Below are 18,496 nucleotides of genomic sequence, written 5' to 3'. Positions count from 1 at the left end.
TCCCTAAATGATATATACCATCTGATTTATTGCTCCCATATAAGTACAAGAGGGTAACTAAGAGCAGCTTTGACTGCTTTAAGTTGCTGATATATCATATATTAACAACACACCATCATTTTGTTCCTTATGGTACATCATATTCCTAAAGCAGCAATGGATAAAATATTCCTTCACTGACAATGAAGTTGTACTGTACAGGATGTAATTGAAATTTAACCTCTTAAATTTGGAAAAATTCTAATGTTTATGGCCTCCCCAAGACAAGGTCATTTTCAAACTGACGTCATTTCTGTTCTTCCTGGTAGCATTAAAAATGAGTAGTATTATTGAAGTCTTTTTATTTAAGTTCATTTTCCACAACGAGATTGGGAAAACAATGTAAGAGTTGAACCAGCAGTCAAGGATAGTGACTAGTTTTCAGGCTAGATGTTTAATAACTACCTCCAGTAAACTCTGCTTCCATCAATGCTCAACACTTCATAGGAAGTCCTGTGCAAATTCACTTTCTCCTACTCTTGTCCTTTGAGGTTTCAGCCTGGATACCTTCTTCTTACACTCATACAACAGCTTGTCCCTGAAAGAGTGAGAGGATATTAGACAGTGTTTATGCTAGGTAAAAAGCTGAATATTCTGGTTTGGACTTCAGGCAAATTTATGATTTAATTTTTGAAGGTATCACTTAACTGTTCCATTTCTTTCCTTTCTGATGTTGAAAAATGACTATTTCCATCAGAAGTAAAATGTAGTCTTACAATATAACTACAAATTTGTTTTCTCCCTTATTCTATATTTTTTTAAAAAGTGTTTGTTTGTTTGTTTGTTTTTTCTCATTATTATTGTTACTAGAGCCTCTTCATGTGAAGCTGAACTTCAGGATTTAGTGCATCAAGTTGACATCTTAGTAAACAGCAAGAAAATAGAATGGGAAAGGAAGATGAAAGCTTTTGAAGAACAGATGGATATCCAGCATCAAGAATTAGCAAGTGCCCAAAGCAAATTGGAGCAAAAAGGTCAAGAGGTATTTGAAACTATCAGATCTGTAAAAAAGTTTATATCCTTTATATTATGAGGAAGTTAATAGTGTGATCTCAATGCTCTGTTTGTAGGCTTGTTTGTTCTATCGTGTAAAAATACCAAACTCTTTAGAGGTCACAAATTATCTTTAATGTTTTGATTTGAAGTGGGCTTCTGTTCTGAAAGGTGGTTGTAAAAATGCCAAAGTCCCATATTTCTTTGATTTCCTGAAAGTCTAAAACAAATATTCTCAGTTTAGCTTTGAAAAGATAATTTGATTTTTTTTCCTAGATGACAATATTTCTACCTTAATCAGAAATTTTAAATGGAAAAATGCAGTTCCAAAAGTTGGACAAATTTATGTCATTGTAATTCATGTTTATACTCCATTTTTATCATTTCACATGCTGTACTGGCTCTGAATGTTAGTTTTATTACTAATAGTTAAGGTTTGAATTGTATTACCACTTAGAATTGCTTATCAAACTGAAGGCAGCAGTGGATCTGACATCACCTGCACTTCAATGTGTGTGCTGAATATTGTTTCAGAAGTATCAGTGAATTCTGGCACGACATTCATCTCTATTGCAAGACATCTGAAGTTAGGTGTTAAGTGTTTGCATGCGGGTGTCCTCGTGTGAGCCAGGGGCCAGTGGGAGACTTGAAATGGATCTCTTTCCCTAACAAACAACTGTAGGAAGCTGCCCTTTGTCACTGCAGTCAGAGGAGCCAAGAGAATAATTCAGCTAGCCAGTCCTTAAAGCATCAATCCAATCACCTCTCCAGAAAAGCGTAGGTGTTATGTATCCTCTTGGTCGTATTTCTCATGTCTCTGTAAAAATCTCAGATAATTCAAGACATAAACAATTCAAGCAAAATTCTTTTGTTGGGACACAGCAGTTCATTTATATAGTTGGGTCAGAAATGCTCCATTAAAGAGTCTTTCATGACAGACTCATATGGTTTTATCATTAATTCATAATATAGTATGCAGTTCAATTGGTGCAATCTGGCTTTATGGTGTGTTTCTAACTGTAGGTGGAACTACTTTGTCAGCAAATGGAAAACTTAAAGAAAACTAACTGTGACATGGCTCAGAATTACAAAACTCAGCTTTGTGCACTTAAATCTCAAGTAAGAAAAATATCAGTTTCATTATTTTCTGATTGCATTATAAAAAACTGATTCATGCCTTATTATACAGATACACCTTTATGGATTTGGGAATAGACTGAATTGTGTAATCCAAATGATGCTGACTGTAGCTTCTAGCCTGGCTCCGTTGTCTTTTTGTACTGACATGTACAAACTCTTTGGATGGATGACTATAGACTCATAACCTGTAACCTTGGAGAACAAATAAAACACATAATTAGATTCATGCTAATATGATTTGGATGCTCATTGAGAACTTTGAGATTCAAACTGCTCTTGCCACTACTTTGCTGTAGATTTTTTTCTGTTTTTTGTTTGACTGGTTTACAGGGGTTATTAAAGAAGTGTGATAAGTTTCCATAAGGGAACACAGCATTAAAATCAGAGTAGCCCAGCTTTGTGGAGTTGTATTAGCTTTATTTATGTGTTGCTCTGTGTCTGTGCTTTCGCTCTCCATTATTTTTTCATTTCAGTTATGAATTCAGATTCTTGATAAATTTCAAGCTATTCTGATTCTGTTTTTAACAAGTTCAAGTCCTCATCTCCACACTGTTTTTCCTGCTGTTCTACTGTTTCCTTCTTTGAATTCTCCTACCAGGGAGTAAGCATTATAATTAACATTTTCCAGTCATCACACTTAACCACAGAATTCTTAAATTGTCTAAACTGGGAATGATTATTTTCACTTAGAGGTGATACTTATCACCCACAGCCCATCAAGCCAATAAATATAGAATTTATTTTTAAGATTATGTCTCCTTTGTCTCCTTTCTTTAGCTTCTTATCTTCACATGAACATTATACCTCCTTCAACAATGTACTTTCTTAAGAGCTGCAATTTAATTTTGCACAAATAGCGTGTTAATATTTACATCATTATATCTTTCTTTGCAGATGTTTTCTTAAAATCCCTTGCAGTTTTTATTCCTTCCTAATCTTGATATAGAAAAAGAAAGGGCTGTTTTTTCTAGCTCTCCCTAACAGTGTTCAGGCTATTCAGAGCAAATTTCTCTGTGATAACACTTCTGCTGTGGTCCTTGGTGCTTTTTACCCTTGATACTAATGTAAACAACTGTTTTAAAGAGCAACCTTCCCACAGAACTGATTATATTCCAGTTGACTACAGTATTTTTTTGTATTAGAGAAATAGCTCCTGATAGGTAACCTGAAACTCTTAAACCACGCTTTTTGCACTCATTCAAATGTACAGCATTTTGTTATAATTAAAGAGCAAAAACTTGAGGGATTCATCTTAATTACTTTCTTTTTGGTTGGTTCTTTTTTGTGTTTTTTTGGGTTTTTTTGTTTGTTTGTTTGTTTTCCTATACGATACTTAGTTACTCTCATTCTGAAAGTGACGGAAAACCTAAGGTGCAAGAACGAGAATCCATTTTGTTCTCAGCACTTTTCCAACTAAGTGCATTTAGAGTTTAATGTCCAAACCTGAGCTACATCATGCTCCCTTTAGAATCAATGGAAGGAACTGAACTCTCCTGGGATATGAGTCCTCTCAGTGTATGATGAGAATCTGAGAGAGGTGAAATGTATAAGCATTTGAGGGCATCTCTTTCTAACTCTCAGTAGCGGAGTCCTCCTCAGGCTCATGTAGAGTAGCAAACTGTTTAGCGACCACACTTCTGAAGAATCTGGTATTTCTGCTGATACCTTCCTGACTTTGTGTCTGACACCTAAGCTATGCTTTCATAGTAAGATCAATAGGCAGAACAGTATTTGGGATCTAATTCTCAAAGATGCTCTTTGGGACTCCACGGTTCCACAAGAAAGCAATCACCCCATCCATAACATTTCAGCAGTTTCCATTATAGAAAAGAAACGTGCAAGCCCAAAATATTCTAATGATAATCCTTCATTCTGGTTGATGAAAAACCTTAAAATTGTTAACACAAGATGGCAGTAAACAAGTGTAAAAATTTCACGTGAACACCAGAGGAAATGACAATATGGGTAACGGTGCCATAAAAACCTTCAGCATAATTAAGTAGTTGTCAAATGAACCTATTTGAAATGTTGGTTTACGTTTAAGTGAGAGCTTAGTTCATCTCCAAGAAATTCATTTTATTAAATGCTTCTTTATTGTATTGATCAAAATGTAGAACTTGCAGTAGGCAATTGTAGTTGAATGAGAACTTTGGTCACACAGTCACCCTTGACAGATTCTGTATGCTCCCCTCTGCTTTCACTTTTAGTTTTCGAAGTTGACGAATAGTTATGAGAAGCTTTTAAAACAAAAAAATCGTCAAAGTAGAGAAAAAAGTGAAGGAAGCCCGGAGACATCATTTGAACTGCGCAATTTAAACAAGAAACTGGAGGTAAGAATATTTTGTTACCACGTTCAGTTTTTAGTATGCCTCTAGAATTAATTTCTTGTTTACAGCTGTAAACTCTAAGTATCTGAATCTTCTACAAAAGACAGATAAGAAAAGGTGTATAGTTTGATATTCTGGTTTTGTTCTTTCACTGAAGTTTTATTAGTGTTGTTGATAGTTTTATGAGTTAAAAGACATCATTTGCTTCACAAACATAATGATAAATAAATTTTACTTCCTGTGTGTGTACTGGATAGTATCATCAGGCATGAGAATTTTGTCACATGATATCTACCATTAATATAAGTCTTATAGACTTTGGAACAACTTTTATTGTGTAGGGCTAGATAGAATAAGGATTTAGGACTGAAAAACTGTTGTACACCTATGCTGTCAGCACTTACAGTTCTGAGGCTATCCACAACTTTGACTTCGGTACTTAGTTTCCCTAGGTCACATTAGCAAGGATAACTCACTTAAAAATACAGTCCTCAGAATCCAACATATTGAATGGGGAACTAGATCATCTGTGATGCTGAGAACAGGATTCAGTCATATTCTCTATTCAGCCAGACACAGAAGGTATTTTAGCTGACTTATTCTTGAATTAGGTAAGATGCTGATCTCTAAACAGAATTCCCAGCCTTGACTTCTCGAGACTTTGAAGTTGCATTATTACCTGTGGAACGGTTGAGTATTTACTGAGCCAATGGGAGAGTTACTGAGTACAGAAAATTGGCATCTATAGTGTGGGATTCTACATGGCAGCTTCTTCTCAGATACTCTTCTGGGTTCATTCACTGCCACAGAAACATAGGACTGAGCAGTGTAATCTCTTATTCTATTATTTGTTTCCTTCTGCTTTCTTACTTAGCCAGTACGTTTTCTTTGCAAAATGAAACAACTTCATGAAGAGAAATTCCAGAAACTGTTGAAAAACAGCCTGTAGTTTATTATGTAGAAAATTAACACGAGGAGATTCTGTTTCAGATTCTGTTTGTAGAGAAGATTATTAAACTGAGTGCTCCCTGTGCTGGGAGAACAGTCTGTCCTATAGTCTGATGTAGTAGATCAGTAAAACAATCAAGATTTTCTTTGGCCATCCTTTGCAGAGATCATAAAAAAAATTAATGTGTGCTTCAAGCATTTACTGACCTGGCTTCTGCAGGGAAAGTAAGCAAAGGAAGACCAGTGGAAACTAAGTGTGAGCTGGTTACATGGCTTTTAAGCATTGTGAGGACATAGATGCTCATGATTTAGATTTATACAGATTTCTGATGGTAGACAATGTAAACACTTGCAGATCCCCACAGATGAAAACTTAAGAGCTGACAGATTTTAAGTGCTTTCCTACTTAAATTACAATTAAAAAGCATTTTAGGATCTGTATTTTGATTCTGCAGAAGAAGGAACCTTCAGGTGACTTTATATAACATATAAATGATTTCTCTTCCATGTGGAAGAGAATCTATCATCTATCATCAGAAAATTTGCTAAGCTTTGGATTTCAGCATAGCTACCAGCACTGCCACTACAAGAAAAATATGTGGGTTATACATTGATAATTGACTAAATATATCACTACTTTGAAACTGTCTTATCCAGCTAATTTGAGAATGACCTCATTCAAGATTATAACAAGAAAATAATGTAACACAATTCTGTCGTTTAATTAATTAAGCAGTGTGAAAAATGATTGCTTGGAATATATACAGGACAATTCTAGTATTTAGGAAATAATCAGTGTTGAAAATCTACTAATCTCAGCAGTCCTTTAGTAATGCCTTAAACCTGCAGTCTTCATTTAGCAGACTGAAACACCACTTGTATGACATTTTGTGAAACTGGAAGATTTTTGTTCATTTAAAATACCAAAGCACATACTATGTAAGCTAAGTGTGTGTGTGTGTGCGTGTGTGTGTGTGTGTGTGTGTGTGTAGTAGAGGAATATGTCAGTTTAAGGTAATTAATTAAAAACTCATCTTCCTTTTTAGGACCAATGTGAAAAAGGCAATTCTTATTAAGGCTTATAAGAGTGTTTTGCTTTTCACGATATAAAACTTGATTCTGTAATTTTGCTAATTGTTCATCCAAGCAAGACGAGCTAGAACTTTATTAGCTGCGGAGCAATCCCATTTATTTGTATAATACTGCCTTTAAGGTCATTTGTGACAAGAATACAAGATCTGATACGATATAAATTCAAACAGTGTAAATAGGAGAATAAATACAAATATATGTCAGTACAAATGTGTGTACATACAAGATATATTTATACATAAATATAAATATAAACCCAAATGCAAAAGTATTATTAGCAAAACCTGATTGTAATAACATTTGTTAAAAAAAGATTTTGTTCAAACTACAAGAACTTACTTAGGAAAAGATTCCAGAAGCAGCAATAGAACAGTTTTAGAAGAAACAATATTTATTCACTGTAGCTGCTGTTCATTTGTTCAAGAAAAGGAACAATCAAAAAAGCACTCAAAATATTTGTCTGATTATTAAGGGTTTGATCATATGCTGATTACTCTTACTTTTCTTTAAAGTGACAGGAGCTGCCTACTTTCTAATATAATTGGTGTTTTATAGTCATAACTCTAAGATTTACAGCAAGTGAAGTGACCTTAAATACTGTCATTTCTATTCAGTGATTGAAACCTTGGTGTACTGATGGACAGTTGGCTGAATGTGAGCCAGCAGTGTGCCCAGGTGGCCAAGAAGGCCAGTGGCATCCTGGCTTGTATCAGGAATGGTGTGGTGAGCAGGACTAGGGAAGTCATCCTGCCCCTGTGCTCCGCATTGGTGAGGCCTCACCTTGAGTACTGCTTTCAGTTTTGGGCACCTCAGTACAGAAGGGACATTGAGATGCTGCAGTAGGTCCAAAGAAGGGCAACAAGGTTTGTGAAGGGCTTGGAAAATATGCCCTGTGAGGAGAGACTGAGGGAACTGGGGCTGTTTCGTCTGGGGAAAAGGAGGCTGAGGGGAGACCTTATTGCTCTCTTCCAATATCTGAAATGTGTTTGCAGCGAGAATGAGGCAAGTCTCTTCTCACTGGTAACAGGTGACAGGATGAGGGGAAATGGCCTCAAGTTGTGCCAAGGTAAGTTTTAAGTTGGATGATAGGAAACACATCTTTACAGAAAGGGTTGTTAAGCACTGGAATAGGCTCCCCAGGGAGGTGGTTGAGTCACCATCCCTGGATGTGTTTAAAAACCATTTGGATGTGGTACTCAGGGACATGACTTAGCAGAGTGTTGTTAGTTACAGTAGTATTGTTAGGTTGCAGTTGGACTCGATGATCTTGAAGGTCTTCTCCAACCTGAGTAATTCCATGATACTATGATTATGTTCACTTCCCAAGTTTTTCACATTAACAGCCTTTAAGATGATTTTTTTTTTCCAGAGAGGGTGGCTTGTGGCTGGATGGCTGTTTTATATCCTTGGGGTTTTTTCTTCTTTCCAAAATTATGGGAAGATTACATATGAGCTACAGAACTATGCTTTTCTTAGAACGATAAAAGTTATTTCGATTAAGGAAAAACAGTACTTTTCCCCCTGCTCAGTAATTTTCTTTTGCTGTCTTTCAGGAATTTAAAGCAAAATCAAGAGAATGGGATAAGAAAGCCACAGTCTGCCAAAATCATCTCATTTATTTAGACACGCAGCAAAAATTATTGTCTGAGAAATGTAATTTGTTTCAGGTAAAATTTCTACCTTCCTTCTCTAGAAGGAAGTTTAGAATTCAATGAGCTGTTTGCTCAGTTGGAGTTATTTTAACTTATGTATTCAAATCTAAACACTCCTAAGCTTATAGCAAATGTAAAAATGGATACATTATTTTAAGTAAGAAAGATCCATACTGAAAGATACTGATACATGGAGTTACTTAATTTCATTTTAATATAAATAAATCTCACAATGAAAAGTACAATTTTGCTGCTAAAGATAACTCCAAAAAGCAATGCAAGTTCCTTTTTAATTTCTCAGGTATACTGTGGACTTAGATTTATTTTCTATGCTACTTACTAACACACATAGATTGCTCTGAAAGTAATGTTGTCTTATTCATTTCCATGGAAGTTACAACAGATATGAAGAGAACAATAACACTGTTATGATAGAGCAAATTCTCAGCTGCAGAACACTATTTTTCAACATATTCACCACCATTAGCTATGCATTTTTGCCAGCTACAAACATGAGCCTGCATGCCACACTTGTGAATGTCTGCAGCAGCAGAGGTGAGCTGCTGTCACTATCACCACTGCTGAGACGTACCACCCGCTGCTTCACTGTGCTCACATCCACTGTTTGGTCTCCATGAACATTCAGTAAGCATTAATGAATGTCAGTGTGGAATTTTTTCCACACTGAGAAATTAAATTTCACACCTTTCCTTCCTCCACACTGCCATGTCAGAGTCCAGTTTGTCAGACTGTCCCTCTGCTGCCCACCTGTCACATGGCAGCAAAATGTAACAGCATATTGGCAGGAAATTTCAACCTCTATTGCCATCCCACCAACATTCAACTCTGATGCTGTGGGCCAAATGAATAAAATGTGAGGTGTTGATTGCAGAGCAGTCCTTGTACAATACTTGTGATGATGAGTGATTGAAATTTAACTTCCACTGTGGACAGTACATCTCACTCCTACTTGGTCAAAATATAAAGCTCCATCAAATCTAAAGTGTCCCCTCCCTACTTGATGATCAGAAATGAACATTAATTTATACAGAAAACTGAATCCCTCTACTGCTCCAAAAACCCACTTAAAGGTGTTTGTTGGATTACTTATACATTTTCAATCATGGTTTTCATCTTTCAGTTACCATTCAGTTCATTGTTGGTTTTGTGATCCTTTTTTTTACCTGCCAGTTCACTTAGTTCTTTATTATATAGCCTACTTGTATAGCATATTCTTTATATTTATTTTTTTTTAATATTTCCATTCTAGATCAAAGCATACATTTAATGATTTCTTGATGGCCTATTATGCTCAAAAAAAATTAAAGAAATAATTATTATTTGGGCTACAAAACAGCTCAAAATGAAGCATGAGGAAGCCAGTTATGTTCCTAACTGGTAATCCTCTTTTCCAGTGGGACTAAGCTCATTGAATCTTAATCTAGTGAAACATGTTCTGAATGGTTCCTATGAGACTCTTTACCCATACCCAATGTTTCCAAGGATGACAGTTACATTACATTTACAGACGTGAAAAGCGTTCTTTTGCTGTAATTGAACTTTCATACAAATGGCTGAAAAAAACAGGGCTTTGACTTGACAGATCTACTGTCTGGTGCATGTTGAGTTGATTGTATAATTAGACAAGTCAAAGTTGAATACTTAAGATGATCATCTACATTTTTTCTGTCAAAGTTCATGTGATTGTCATCAGCGAACTCTCTTTGAAGACAGCTTTCATCACAATTGTAACATCACACTAGTTACATCAGGCTAGTTCATTAACAATAAGTTTGAAGGATTGTTTCTAAAGCATTAATATATTCTACATCTTTGGCCCAAATTCTCTTCTGTAAGGTCTTTGATTTCCAAATGGAGACTAGCATTTTTATTTCACAGGATGCTTTGACATCCTTGCATGTCAAACTCCGTAACTTAGATCTTGGGGACCTTAATTTGTTATCCACATACATTAAATTTACCTGCCAACTTTTTATTTACTGTGCAGCCTGTGGTCCATTTCAGCCAGCACAAGTTAAGAGAACATTGCCAATGAAATCAAAAGGAGTCCAAAGGAAAAATCCCTTTTTGTAGTCCTTATCAAGGAAATGTAATACACACAGCACTACTTATTTTTTATTTAAATGTTCTTGCTCAGCTTTATATCTTCACATGATACACGGTTTGCAGGTAATGTTTTGGTGCCATTTTTCAGCTAATTCTGAATTTCAGTCTTCTGCAAGATTAGTGCTGCGGTGTCCAAGTGGAAGGATCTGTATGGATAATTTTTTGAACAGTTGCCATAGTGATTGTGGTTCTTCACACTGCCTGTGAATTCACAAATACCACCAGTACCTATTTTCTGAAGTTTTCTTTTTAGAGTTATTTAATGAGTACGAGAAACTGAAGAAACTGAATGGAGTGCAAGACTGTTTCCAGAGATGCTGAATGTGCAAATGATTTTCCCACAAGATTAACAATAATGCTACAAAAAATAAAAAATAAAGAATACAGTTACTGCAGTAACTGAGCTACAAACTGTGTACTACTCACCTTCTAGTCAAAGGTTAATGCCAGTCCCGAGGTGAACACACACATCTCCTACTGAGTTCATTATTTCAAAGAGAAACATTTCTCTCAAATCATTTTTTATAGGTAACTGCTTTGAGTAGGTCATCATAATCACCTTTTCACTTGTGAGGCTAATTAATCTCAAAGTGCCAAAGAAATACATAACAGAGAAAAATTCTGTACCCTTGTAAGTTTTAGAAATGTTATTCTCACTGTACATGATGAACTTGAAGCTAAGGAAAGGAAATATCCTTTAGAATAGTGATACAAACCTTTCCAAAGATGACATCTTTTCTAAGCAAGTTCTGATGGATAAAATGGGAATTAGCTTAGTCATTTCAGTAGTAACTGTTTGGCCCTAAAAATTTAGATGTAATTATTGAATTTCATTAAAAATATTTTATTGTTTTATAGAAGCAAACCTGGAGTAATCAATTCCAGATAAGCAATAAGCAACAAAACCAGGAAGAGATTGTTAAATATGGCCAGAATGAAAGAGAAAAGGATGGGTTAATTGTTGAAAAGCTAAGGGCAGCAGTGAATGAAATGACAATAAGCAGGAATAGACTAGAAGAGGAAAATCTGAAACTCCGTGAGGATGTAAAAATGTTCCAAAACCAGTTCCAGGTAATAATATATTTCGTTTTCCATGAATGTTGTGGAATAAAGTTTGGAGCATTAATTTAATACAACTATACTTTAAAAAGTAGTTCTAAGATGCCTATATACAATATCTGTACAGTTGCTGTGTGGATATTCTTTGCAGAAGCGTGGAATGAGCTGTGAACAGTCAAATTTTTGAGTAAGACTTGAAAAACATTTTATATTCAGTAGTATATCTTATTCTTTCTATTTACCTAGATTTTTATAACTTTCCTCTCCCTGTAGCACCACAGAGTGAGTTATCTTAATTCACTTGGCTTCTTGTATAAAAACTATTTGTACTGAATGTCTTTATCTGGTTTACATCTTGTTGCATGAAGTGCCCTTTACATACTAAATAAGTAGATATAAAAGTGTATGGTGTAATTTATTGTTCTAGGAATATTCTTCAGTGAATGTCTAGGCTGTCAGCATTGACGCTTAAGATTTTATCCTATCTCTAGCTTACCATTTTTCAACTGCTTTATGAAAACAGCTGTTTGGGCCTCTTCCTTTGCTCATAATCTATGGATTCTCACAAGACTGAGATATCATAGAATCATAGAATGTCTTGAGTTGGAAGGGACTCCAGAGATCATCAAGTTCCAACCCCCTGCCACAGGCAGGGTTGCCAACCACTAGATCAAGTACTGGATCAGATTGCCCAGGGACATCCTGTCCTTAAACACCTCCAAGGATGGAGCATTCATAACCTTCCTGGGAAACCTGTTCCAACTCCTCGCCATTCTCTCAGTAAAAATCTTCCTCCTGATATCTAAGCTAAATCTCCCCTCCTTTAGTTTAAAACCATTCCACCTCATCCTGTCACAATATGTTCTTGTAAAAAGCTGATTTCCCTGATGTTTATAAACTCCCTTCAAATCAGCAAGGCCACAATGAGTCACCCCACAGTGTTCTCTTTTCCTGGCTGAACAAGGCCAGTTTGGTCAGCCTATCTTTGTAGTGGAGGTGCTCCAGTCCTTGGAAGATCTTTGTGGCCCTCCTCTGGACCCTCTCCAAAAGCTCCATATCTTTCCTGTTTGGGGGGCCCCAGACTCTGACTCAGTACTCCAACTGGGGCCTCACAAGGGCAAGACCAGAGGGGGGCAGTCATTTCCCTTGCCCTGCTAGCCATTCATCTTCCAATGGAACCCATGATATCATTGATTTTCCAGGATACAGGAGCACACTGCTGTTTCAAGTTGTTTTTCCTCAGCCAGGACCCCTAAGTCCTTCTCAGCAGGCCTATTCTCAAGGAGCTTTTCTCACAGTTTGTGTACATATCTGGGATTACCTCAACCCAAGTGCAAAACCTTTGCTTTGTTGAACCTCACTAGGTTCACAAAGGCCCAACTTCTCAAGTTTATCAAAGTCCCTCTCAATGGCATCCCTTCTTTCTGCTATATGAACTGCACCACTCAGCTTGGTGTGACCAGCAAACTTGCTGAGGGTGCACTGAATCCCATCATCTGCATCATCAATAGATATGTCAAAGAGTACCAGACCCAAGACAGTCCCTTGGGGAACACTTCTCATTACTACCCTCCATCTGGACGGAGAGCCATTGAACACCACCCTTTGGCTGCGACCTTCCAAACAGTTCCCTACCCACCAAATAGTCTGCCCTTCAAACCTGTATCTCTCCAATTTAGAGAGAAGGCTGTGGTGGGAGACCATGTCAAAGGCCTTGCAGAAGTCTGGGTAGATGACATTGGTCACCTTCCCTTTGTCCATCATTGCCGTCACTCCACCATAGAAGGCCTGCAGATTGATCTGGAATGACCTTCCCTTGGTGCAGCCATGTTGGCTATCTCAGGTCACCTGCTTGTCTCTCATGTGCCTTAACGTGTCTTCCAGGAGAATTTGTTCATGATCTTCCCAGGCTTCCCAGAGGTGAGGTTCACCAGCCTGTAGTTCCCCGGGTCCTCCTTCCTGCCTTTCTTTAAGTGGGAGTGATATTTCTCTTTTTCCAGTTCCCAGGGACTTTATCTGACAGCTATGGTTTTTCAGATATAATGGAGAGCATCACAGCAACCATATCAGCCAGCTCTCTCAGGACCCTGGGATGCTTGCTGTCTGGCCCTATGAACTTATACACGTTCAGTCTCATGAGTTTGTCTTGGACTTGCTCCACCAGTGCAGTGCGGGGGAGTTTGCTCCCTCAGTGGGGAGTTTTCTACCTCATATCTTCAGCCTTTTTATTAGCAAAGACTGAAACAGATCAAGAATAACATTTTCATTTCCATTTTTCTCCAATAAGATGATTTTCTTATTAATTTAAGCACTTCAATATTCAGGAATATATTGACTGGCCTGTAGTGACTTAATCTGGAGAAAGATGATCTATTTTTCTTAACTTAATTTAACTTTAGTTACAATGTACTTCACAGTAATTAAGGTGGAGATTTATTTCAGGTATTGCCAGGACAACCAAATCTTGTGTATGTGATGTTTATACATTTGATTTGAACATTAGTTCCCCAGGTCACTAGACTGCATGCAAGTTATCAGTCTGCAAGCAAAAAGACCTGCTTTGGGAGATGTGAAAAGGTTGCCACAAACAGTAGTTGGATTAGAATATATTTGGAGCAGGAGAGTAAGTGTTGTAGAAGACAGGGAGAGTAGATGGCAGCATGCTGTAGCCTTGTCTAAGAAAATCTTCAAGCTAGAGGAAGTATTTTTTAGGGATATCCATATGAGAAAGCAGGAAGTGCAGGGTCTGTCATCAGCCAGAAGGAGTAGGCAGGTGAGCATATGAGTGCTGGATGGAGCACGAGGATAGTTGGACGTGGGTTGGGTGAAGGAAGGAGGAGATGAGAGTCTTGGTGGGGACAAGACTGATTTCTATGGCAGCTAGCTTGGTATTATGTCTCACATGCCTTCTATGCCTGTGACTACTTTATGTATGCTTCCACCTTTCTCTGTCATACTACTGGTTAGAAAGCATAGCGAACTGTATGGAAGGTAGATTTGTTGGCTGAGAAGCAAATACGAATTTAAGAAGATCCAAACTGAGACCTAAGAGTATTTCTCAATCTCATGAACTGTTTGACAAACTTAGTTGCAAACATACATGAGAGGCAGTTGAGAACATCACACAAGAGATTTAGTTTTCAGAAAGCCTGCATTAAATCAGCTAGTAAACACTGATTTATATGGAAATACAGCATATGACTGTGTTTAAAAGGTTGACCAGTTAAGAGCAGAGTTAGAAAACAAAAGCTGATCACAGAAGTTTTGGATCTTCCTTTTGATATCAAACATGGCAGTCTATTTCAAGCATTTTTTTCCCAAAATAAAAGAGAACATTTAGTGAATTTTTCAACTTGAAACAGTCTCTGAAAAAAAAAAAAAAGAAAAAAAAAAAAAAGTGATGTTTAATTGGATATTTTCAAAACAAAACTTTATGCTTTCATTTTCGTTTTGGTATTTTTACTAAGTTTAGTAAGTGGTACATATCTAAGTTTATTTTTTTAAATGATGCATGAAACTCTCGACCTGAAGTTCTGTTTCAAGTATAATTGCTGCTACTGCTGTGGCTGCTGTTACTCCTGGCATTACTACATTCCACAGAAGGAAATACAACTTCTGTAAACATGCATGGTGACTGCAGTGTACCAAAGGTGATCTGACTTCCACTGCAGAACTGTGAAGCGTTCCTTATCCACTGCATAATCAAATCAGAGGTGTACACACACACACATCAAATTAACGTATTATGTACTAGTTGTGGCTATCTCTTGAATGTTGAGGTCATTAAGATGATCATAAGTAAGTTCCTGCTGACAATTTTAAAAATTCATTAAGCTTTAGTTCACTAGAATATGCCCAGACTTGCATTTCCAAGTTCAAAAAGCTCTCTCAGGCTAAATTTAACACAGGATTTGATGAATGAATCTTTACATACAGCCTCCATAAAAAAAAAAACAAAAGTGCTTCATGTCTATCTTTGGCAGTTCTTTCAGCCAGAGGAAAACCCCAGGCTGCTTGGAAGGAAGGTCATTCTAATGTGAGGCTCTAAGGGAAGTAAACCTTTGAAGTTCCTTCCTTGCAGTGTCATTTTTTTATTCCATTTTTAAAGTAATCTTTTGAAAGTTTAGAAGTCTCATTTTTGCTTTTAAATATGGAACCTATGTTATATTAAAAGGAAGAAATTATGAAAAATCTTCGTTTTTGATGTAACAGTTTTAAAGGCAAAGGACCAGCATCCACGGAAAATCCTTTTATCTAGATCTTGAATGAGAGGAAATTAGAAAGCTATTGTAAGAATCTGATTATTGTTGCTCCTTTTGTTATTTGATATCTTTGGTGTGATTTTAGCATATCTTATAGTAATTGCTATAGGAATTCAGATTTTATTATGTCAAATATTACACATAGCATGAAGCCACGCTATCAGTCAAAAATGACAGGTAAAATAGAGACAAGATTTGTGGACTCCATAAGAAATGTATTTTCATGATTACATGAAACTTTGGCAGTGCTGATCTAGAGGCAATTACTTCTACAGAGATAGAACTAGTTCTGGTGTTGACTGAACACGTGCCTTATCTAAGCACCTAAGTCTACAGGCACCTGCTCCAAGCCTTCAAGCAACATTTAGTGAAGATATGCACTTAATCCAGCTGTTCTATAGCCTTGTAGTTTTCATGCTTATAAACTGGAAATGCTGTCAGGAAAAAAAAAAATGCAAGCTACTCTCAGTACAACTTCTTACACATGAAGCATTTTTCACATGTGAAGAAGCTATTGAATCAAGCAAACTACATATTTTAGCTACATTTAGTGTGACAAAGAACTTTGCACTGATATTTCCTAAGGTAGTTTCAGAGATACGCACTGAAAGACTGCAAAAGCTGAAGAACGTTCAGCATCTGATCTTTAGACATTTCTGGAGAAGGGAGATGACATGGAAGCAATGCCTTCTTCAGAGATGTAACTCAGCATAAAAGCATTTATATATTTGCAAACACATTATTACAGGTGTCAGTAGTGATCATAAAATCATAGAATCATGGAATTATTTGGCCTTTTTCTTTCATCCCCCCTGCTATGGGCAAAGACACCCGACTAGACTGGCTTGCTCAAAGCCTGGCCTTTAACACCTCCTGGGAAGGGACATCCACAACCTTGCTGGACAGCCTTGCTGGACAACCTGTTCCAGTGTCTCACCACCCTCACAGCAAAGGTTTTCTTCCTATTATCTAGTCTACATATATTGTCTTCCTGTTTCAAGCTGTTTCCTCTTGTCCTGTTGCTACATACCATTATAAAAAGGCCTCTCCAGCTTTTCTGTACGCCCCCTTCAGGTCCTGGAAGGATTCCATAAGGTCCCTCTGTACCCTTCTCTTCTCCAGTCTTAAGAGCCCCAGCTCTCTCAGCCTGTCTCTATAGGAAAGGTGCTCCAGCCCTCTAATCACCTTTATGGCCCACCTATGGACCTGCTCCAGCAGCTCTATGTTCTTCTTTGTTGGAGGCCCCAGAACTGGACACAGTACTCCAGGTGGGGTCTCACAAGAGCAGAGAAGAGGGGCAGAATCACCTCCCTTGACCTGCTGATCTCACTTCTCTTGATGCAAGCCAGGATACAATTGACCTTCTGGTCTGCGTGCACACACTGCCAGCTCATGTTGAGTCTTTCATCAACTGATACACCCAAATCCTTCTTCTCAGAGCTGTTCTCGAGCCATTTTCTGTCCAACCTGTATTTGTCCTTGAGATTTCCCAGACTCAAGTGCAGGACCTTGTGCATGGCTTTGTTGATCTTCATGATGTTGGCATGGGCCCACCTCTCAAGCCTGCCCAGATTCCTCTGGATAGCATCTCTTCCCTTTAGCATCTTAACTGCCCCTCTCAGCTTGGTGTTACCTGCATATTTGCTGAGAGTGCACTTGATCCCACTGTCCATGTCACCTACAAAGATGTTAAATAACACCAGTCCCAGCATCAGTCTCTGATGAACACTGCCTATCACTGGTCTCCACTTGGACAGTGAGCCATTGACCACCACTCCCTGAGTGTGACCATCCAGTCAATTCCTTATGCAGTGAGTGATCCATCCATCAGATTCATTTTTCTCCTATTTGGTGACCTGGATGTAAAGTGGGACAGTGTCAAACACTTTGCACAAGTCCACATAGGTGATGTCAGTTGCTCTTCCTTTATCTGCTGACACTGTAACTCCATCGTAGAAAGCCACCAAGCTTGTCAGGCATGATTTGCCCTTGGTGAAGCCATGTTGGTTACCACTAATCACCTCATCTTTATTTTCCATTGCCTTTGTAGAGCCTTTAAGAGTATCTGCTCCATCATCTTGCCAGGCTCAGAAGTGAGACTCAATGGCCTATATTCCTTGGATCTTATTTTTTTCCCTCCTTGAAAAAGGGGGGTTATTTGTCCCCATTTTTCCAGTCAGTGCAAACTTTACCAGACTGCCGTGACCTTTCAAGTATGATAGATAGCAGGCTTGGCATCTTCATCTGCCAGTTCCCTCAGAATCCCTGGATAGATCTCACTGAGAGTTGTGCACCTTCCAGTTCTTAAGATGTGACCTCATCTTCACTTACAGTGGGAAGATCTTCCTTCTCCCAGTTCTTACCTTTGCTTTCTGTTGCTTGGGTGGTGCACCTAGAGCCCTTGACAGTGAAGACTGGATCAAAGATGTAGCCGAGTACCTCAGGTTTCACTATATTCCTTGTGATCAAATGATGTACTAAAATAAAGCATTTTGAGCTGTTACTTTCTCATTTTATTTACCTTTTTGTGTATTTGTGTTTTTTTTAGAACATAGAGACAAGCTTTTCAGAGATGAGAAATGAGCTGCAATCACGGGATGCTCTCTGGAGGAAGATACAGCTGGAATGCCAACAGATGCGTGCAGAATTACTGAAAATCAGAGAGCATAAGGATAAGCAGGAAATGTATGTATGCTAAGGACCATACTTGAATTCATGACTACTGAGTTAATAACTTTTTTCTTACATTTAATTTAAATGTAAGAAAATTTGGGGACAGACTCTTTAACAGGGTCTGTGGCAATAGAACAAAGAGAAATGGCTTCAAACTCAGGGAGGATAGATTTAGGTTAGATAT

General features: G+C 37.7%; 1 protein-coding gene across 1 annotated transcript in view; it reads left to right on the top strand.

The window, feature by feature from the left end:
* Positions 1–18,496, top strand: part of DEUP1 (deuterosome assembly protein 1) — a 63,443-nt gene that overhangs the window by 6,528 nt on the left and 38,419 nt on the right. The window contains exons 3-8 of the mRNA XM_072326818.1: positions 850–1,021; positions 2,056–2,151; positions 4,380–4,502; positions 8,093–8,206; positions 11,204–11,389; positions 18,188–18,324. Coding sequence (XP_072182919.1) covers positions 850–1,021; positions 2,056–2,151; positions 4,380–4,502; positions 8,093–8,206; positions 11,204–11,389; positions 18,188–18,324 — 828 coding nt within the window. The remainder of the gene's footprint in view (positions 1–849; positions 1,022–2,055; positions 2,152–4,379; positions 4,503–8,092; positions 8,207–11,203; positions 11,390–18,187; positions 18,325–18,496) is intronic.

This window comes from Excalfactoria chinensis, chromosome 1 (assembly GCF_039878825.1).
Source record: "Excalfactoria chinensis isolate bCotChi1 chromosome 1, bCotChi1.hap2, whole genome shotgun sequence".
NCBI lineage: Eukaryota > Metazoa > Chordata > Aves > Galliformes > Phasianidae > Excalfactoria > Excalfactoria chinensis.
The sequence above is the reverse complement of the archived record's forward strand: the minus strand, read 5'-3'. Positions and strand labels throughout refer to the sequence as shown.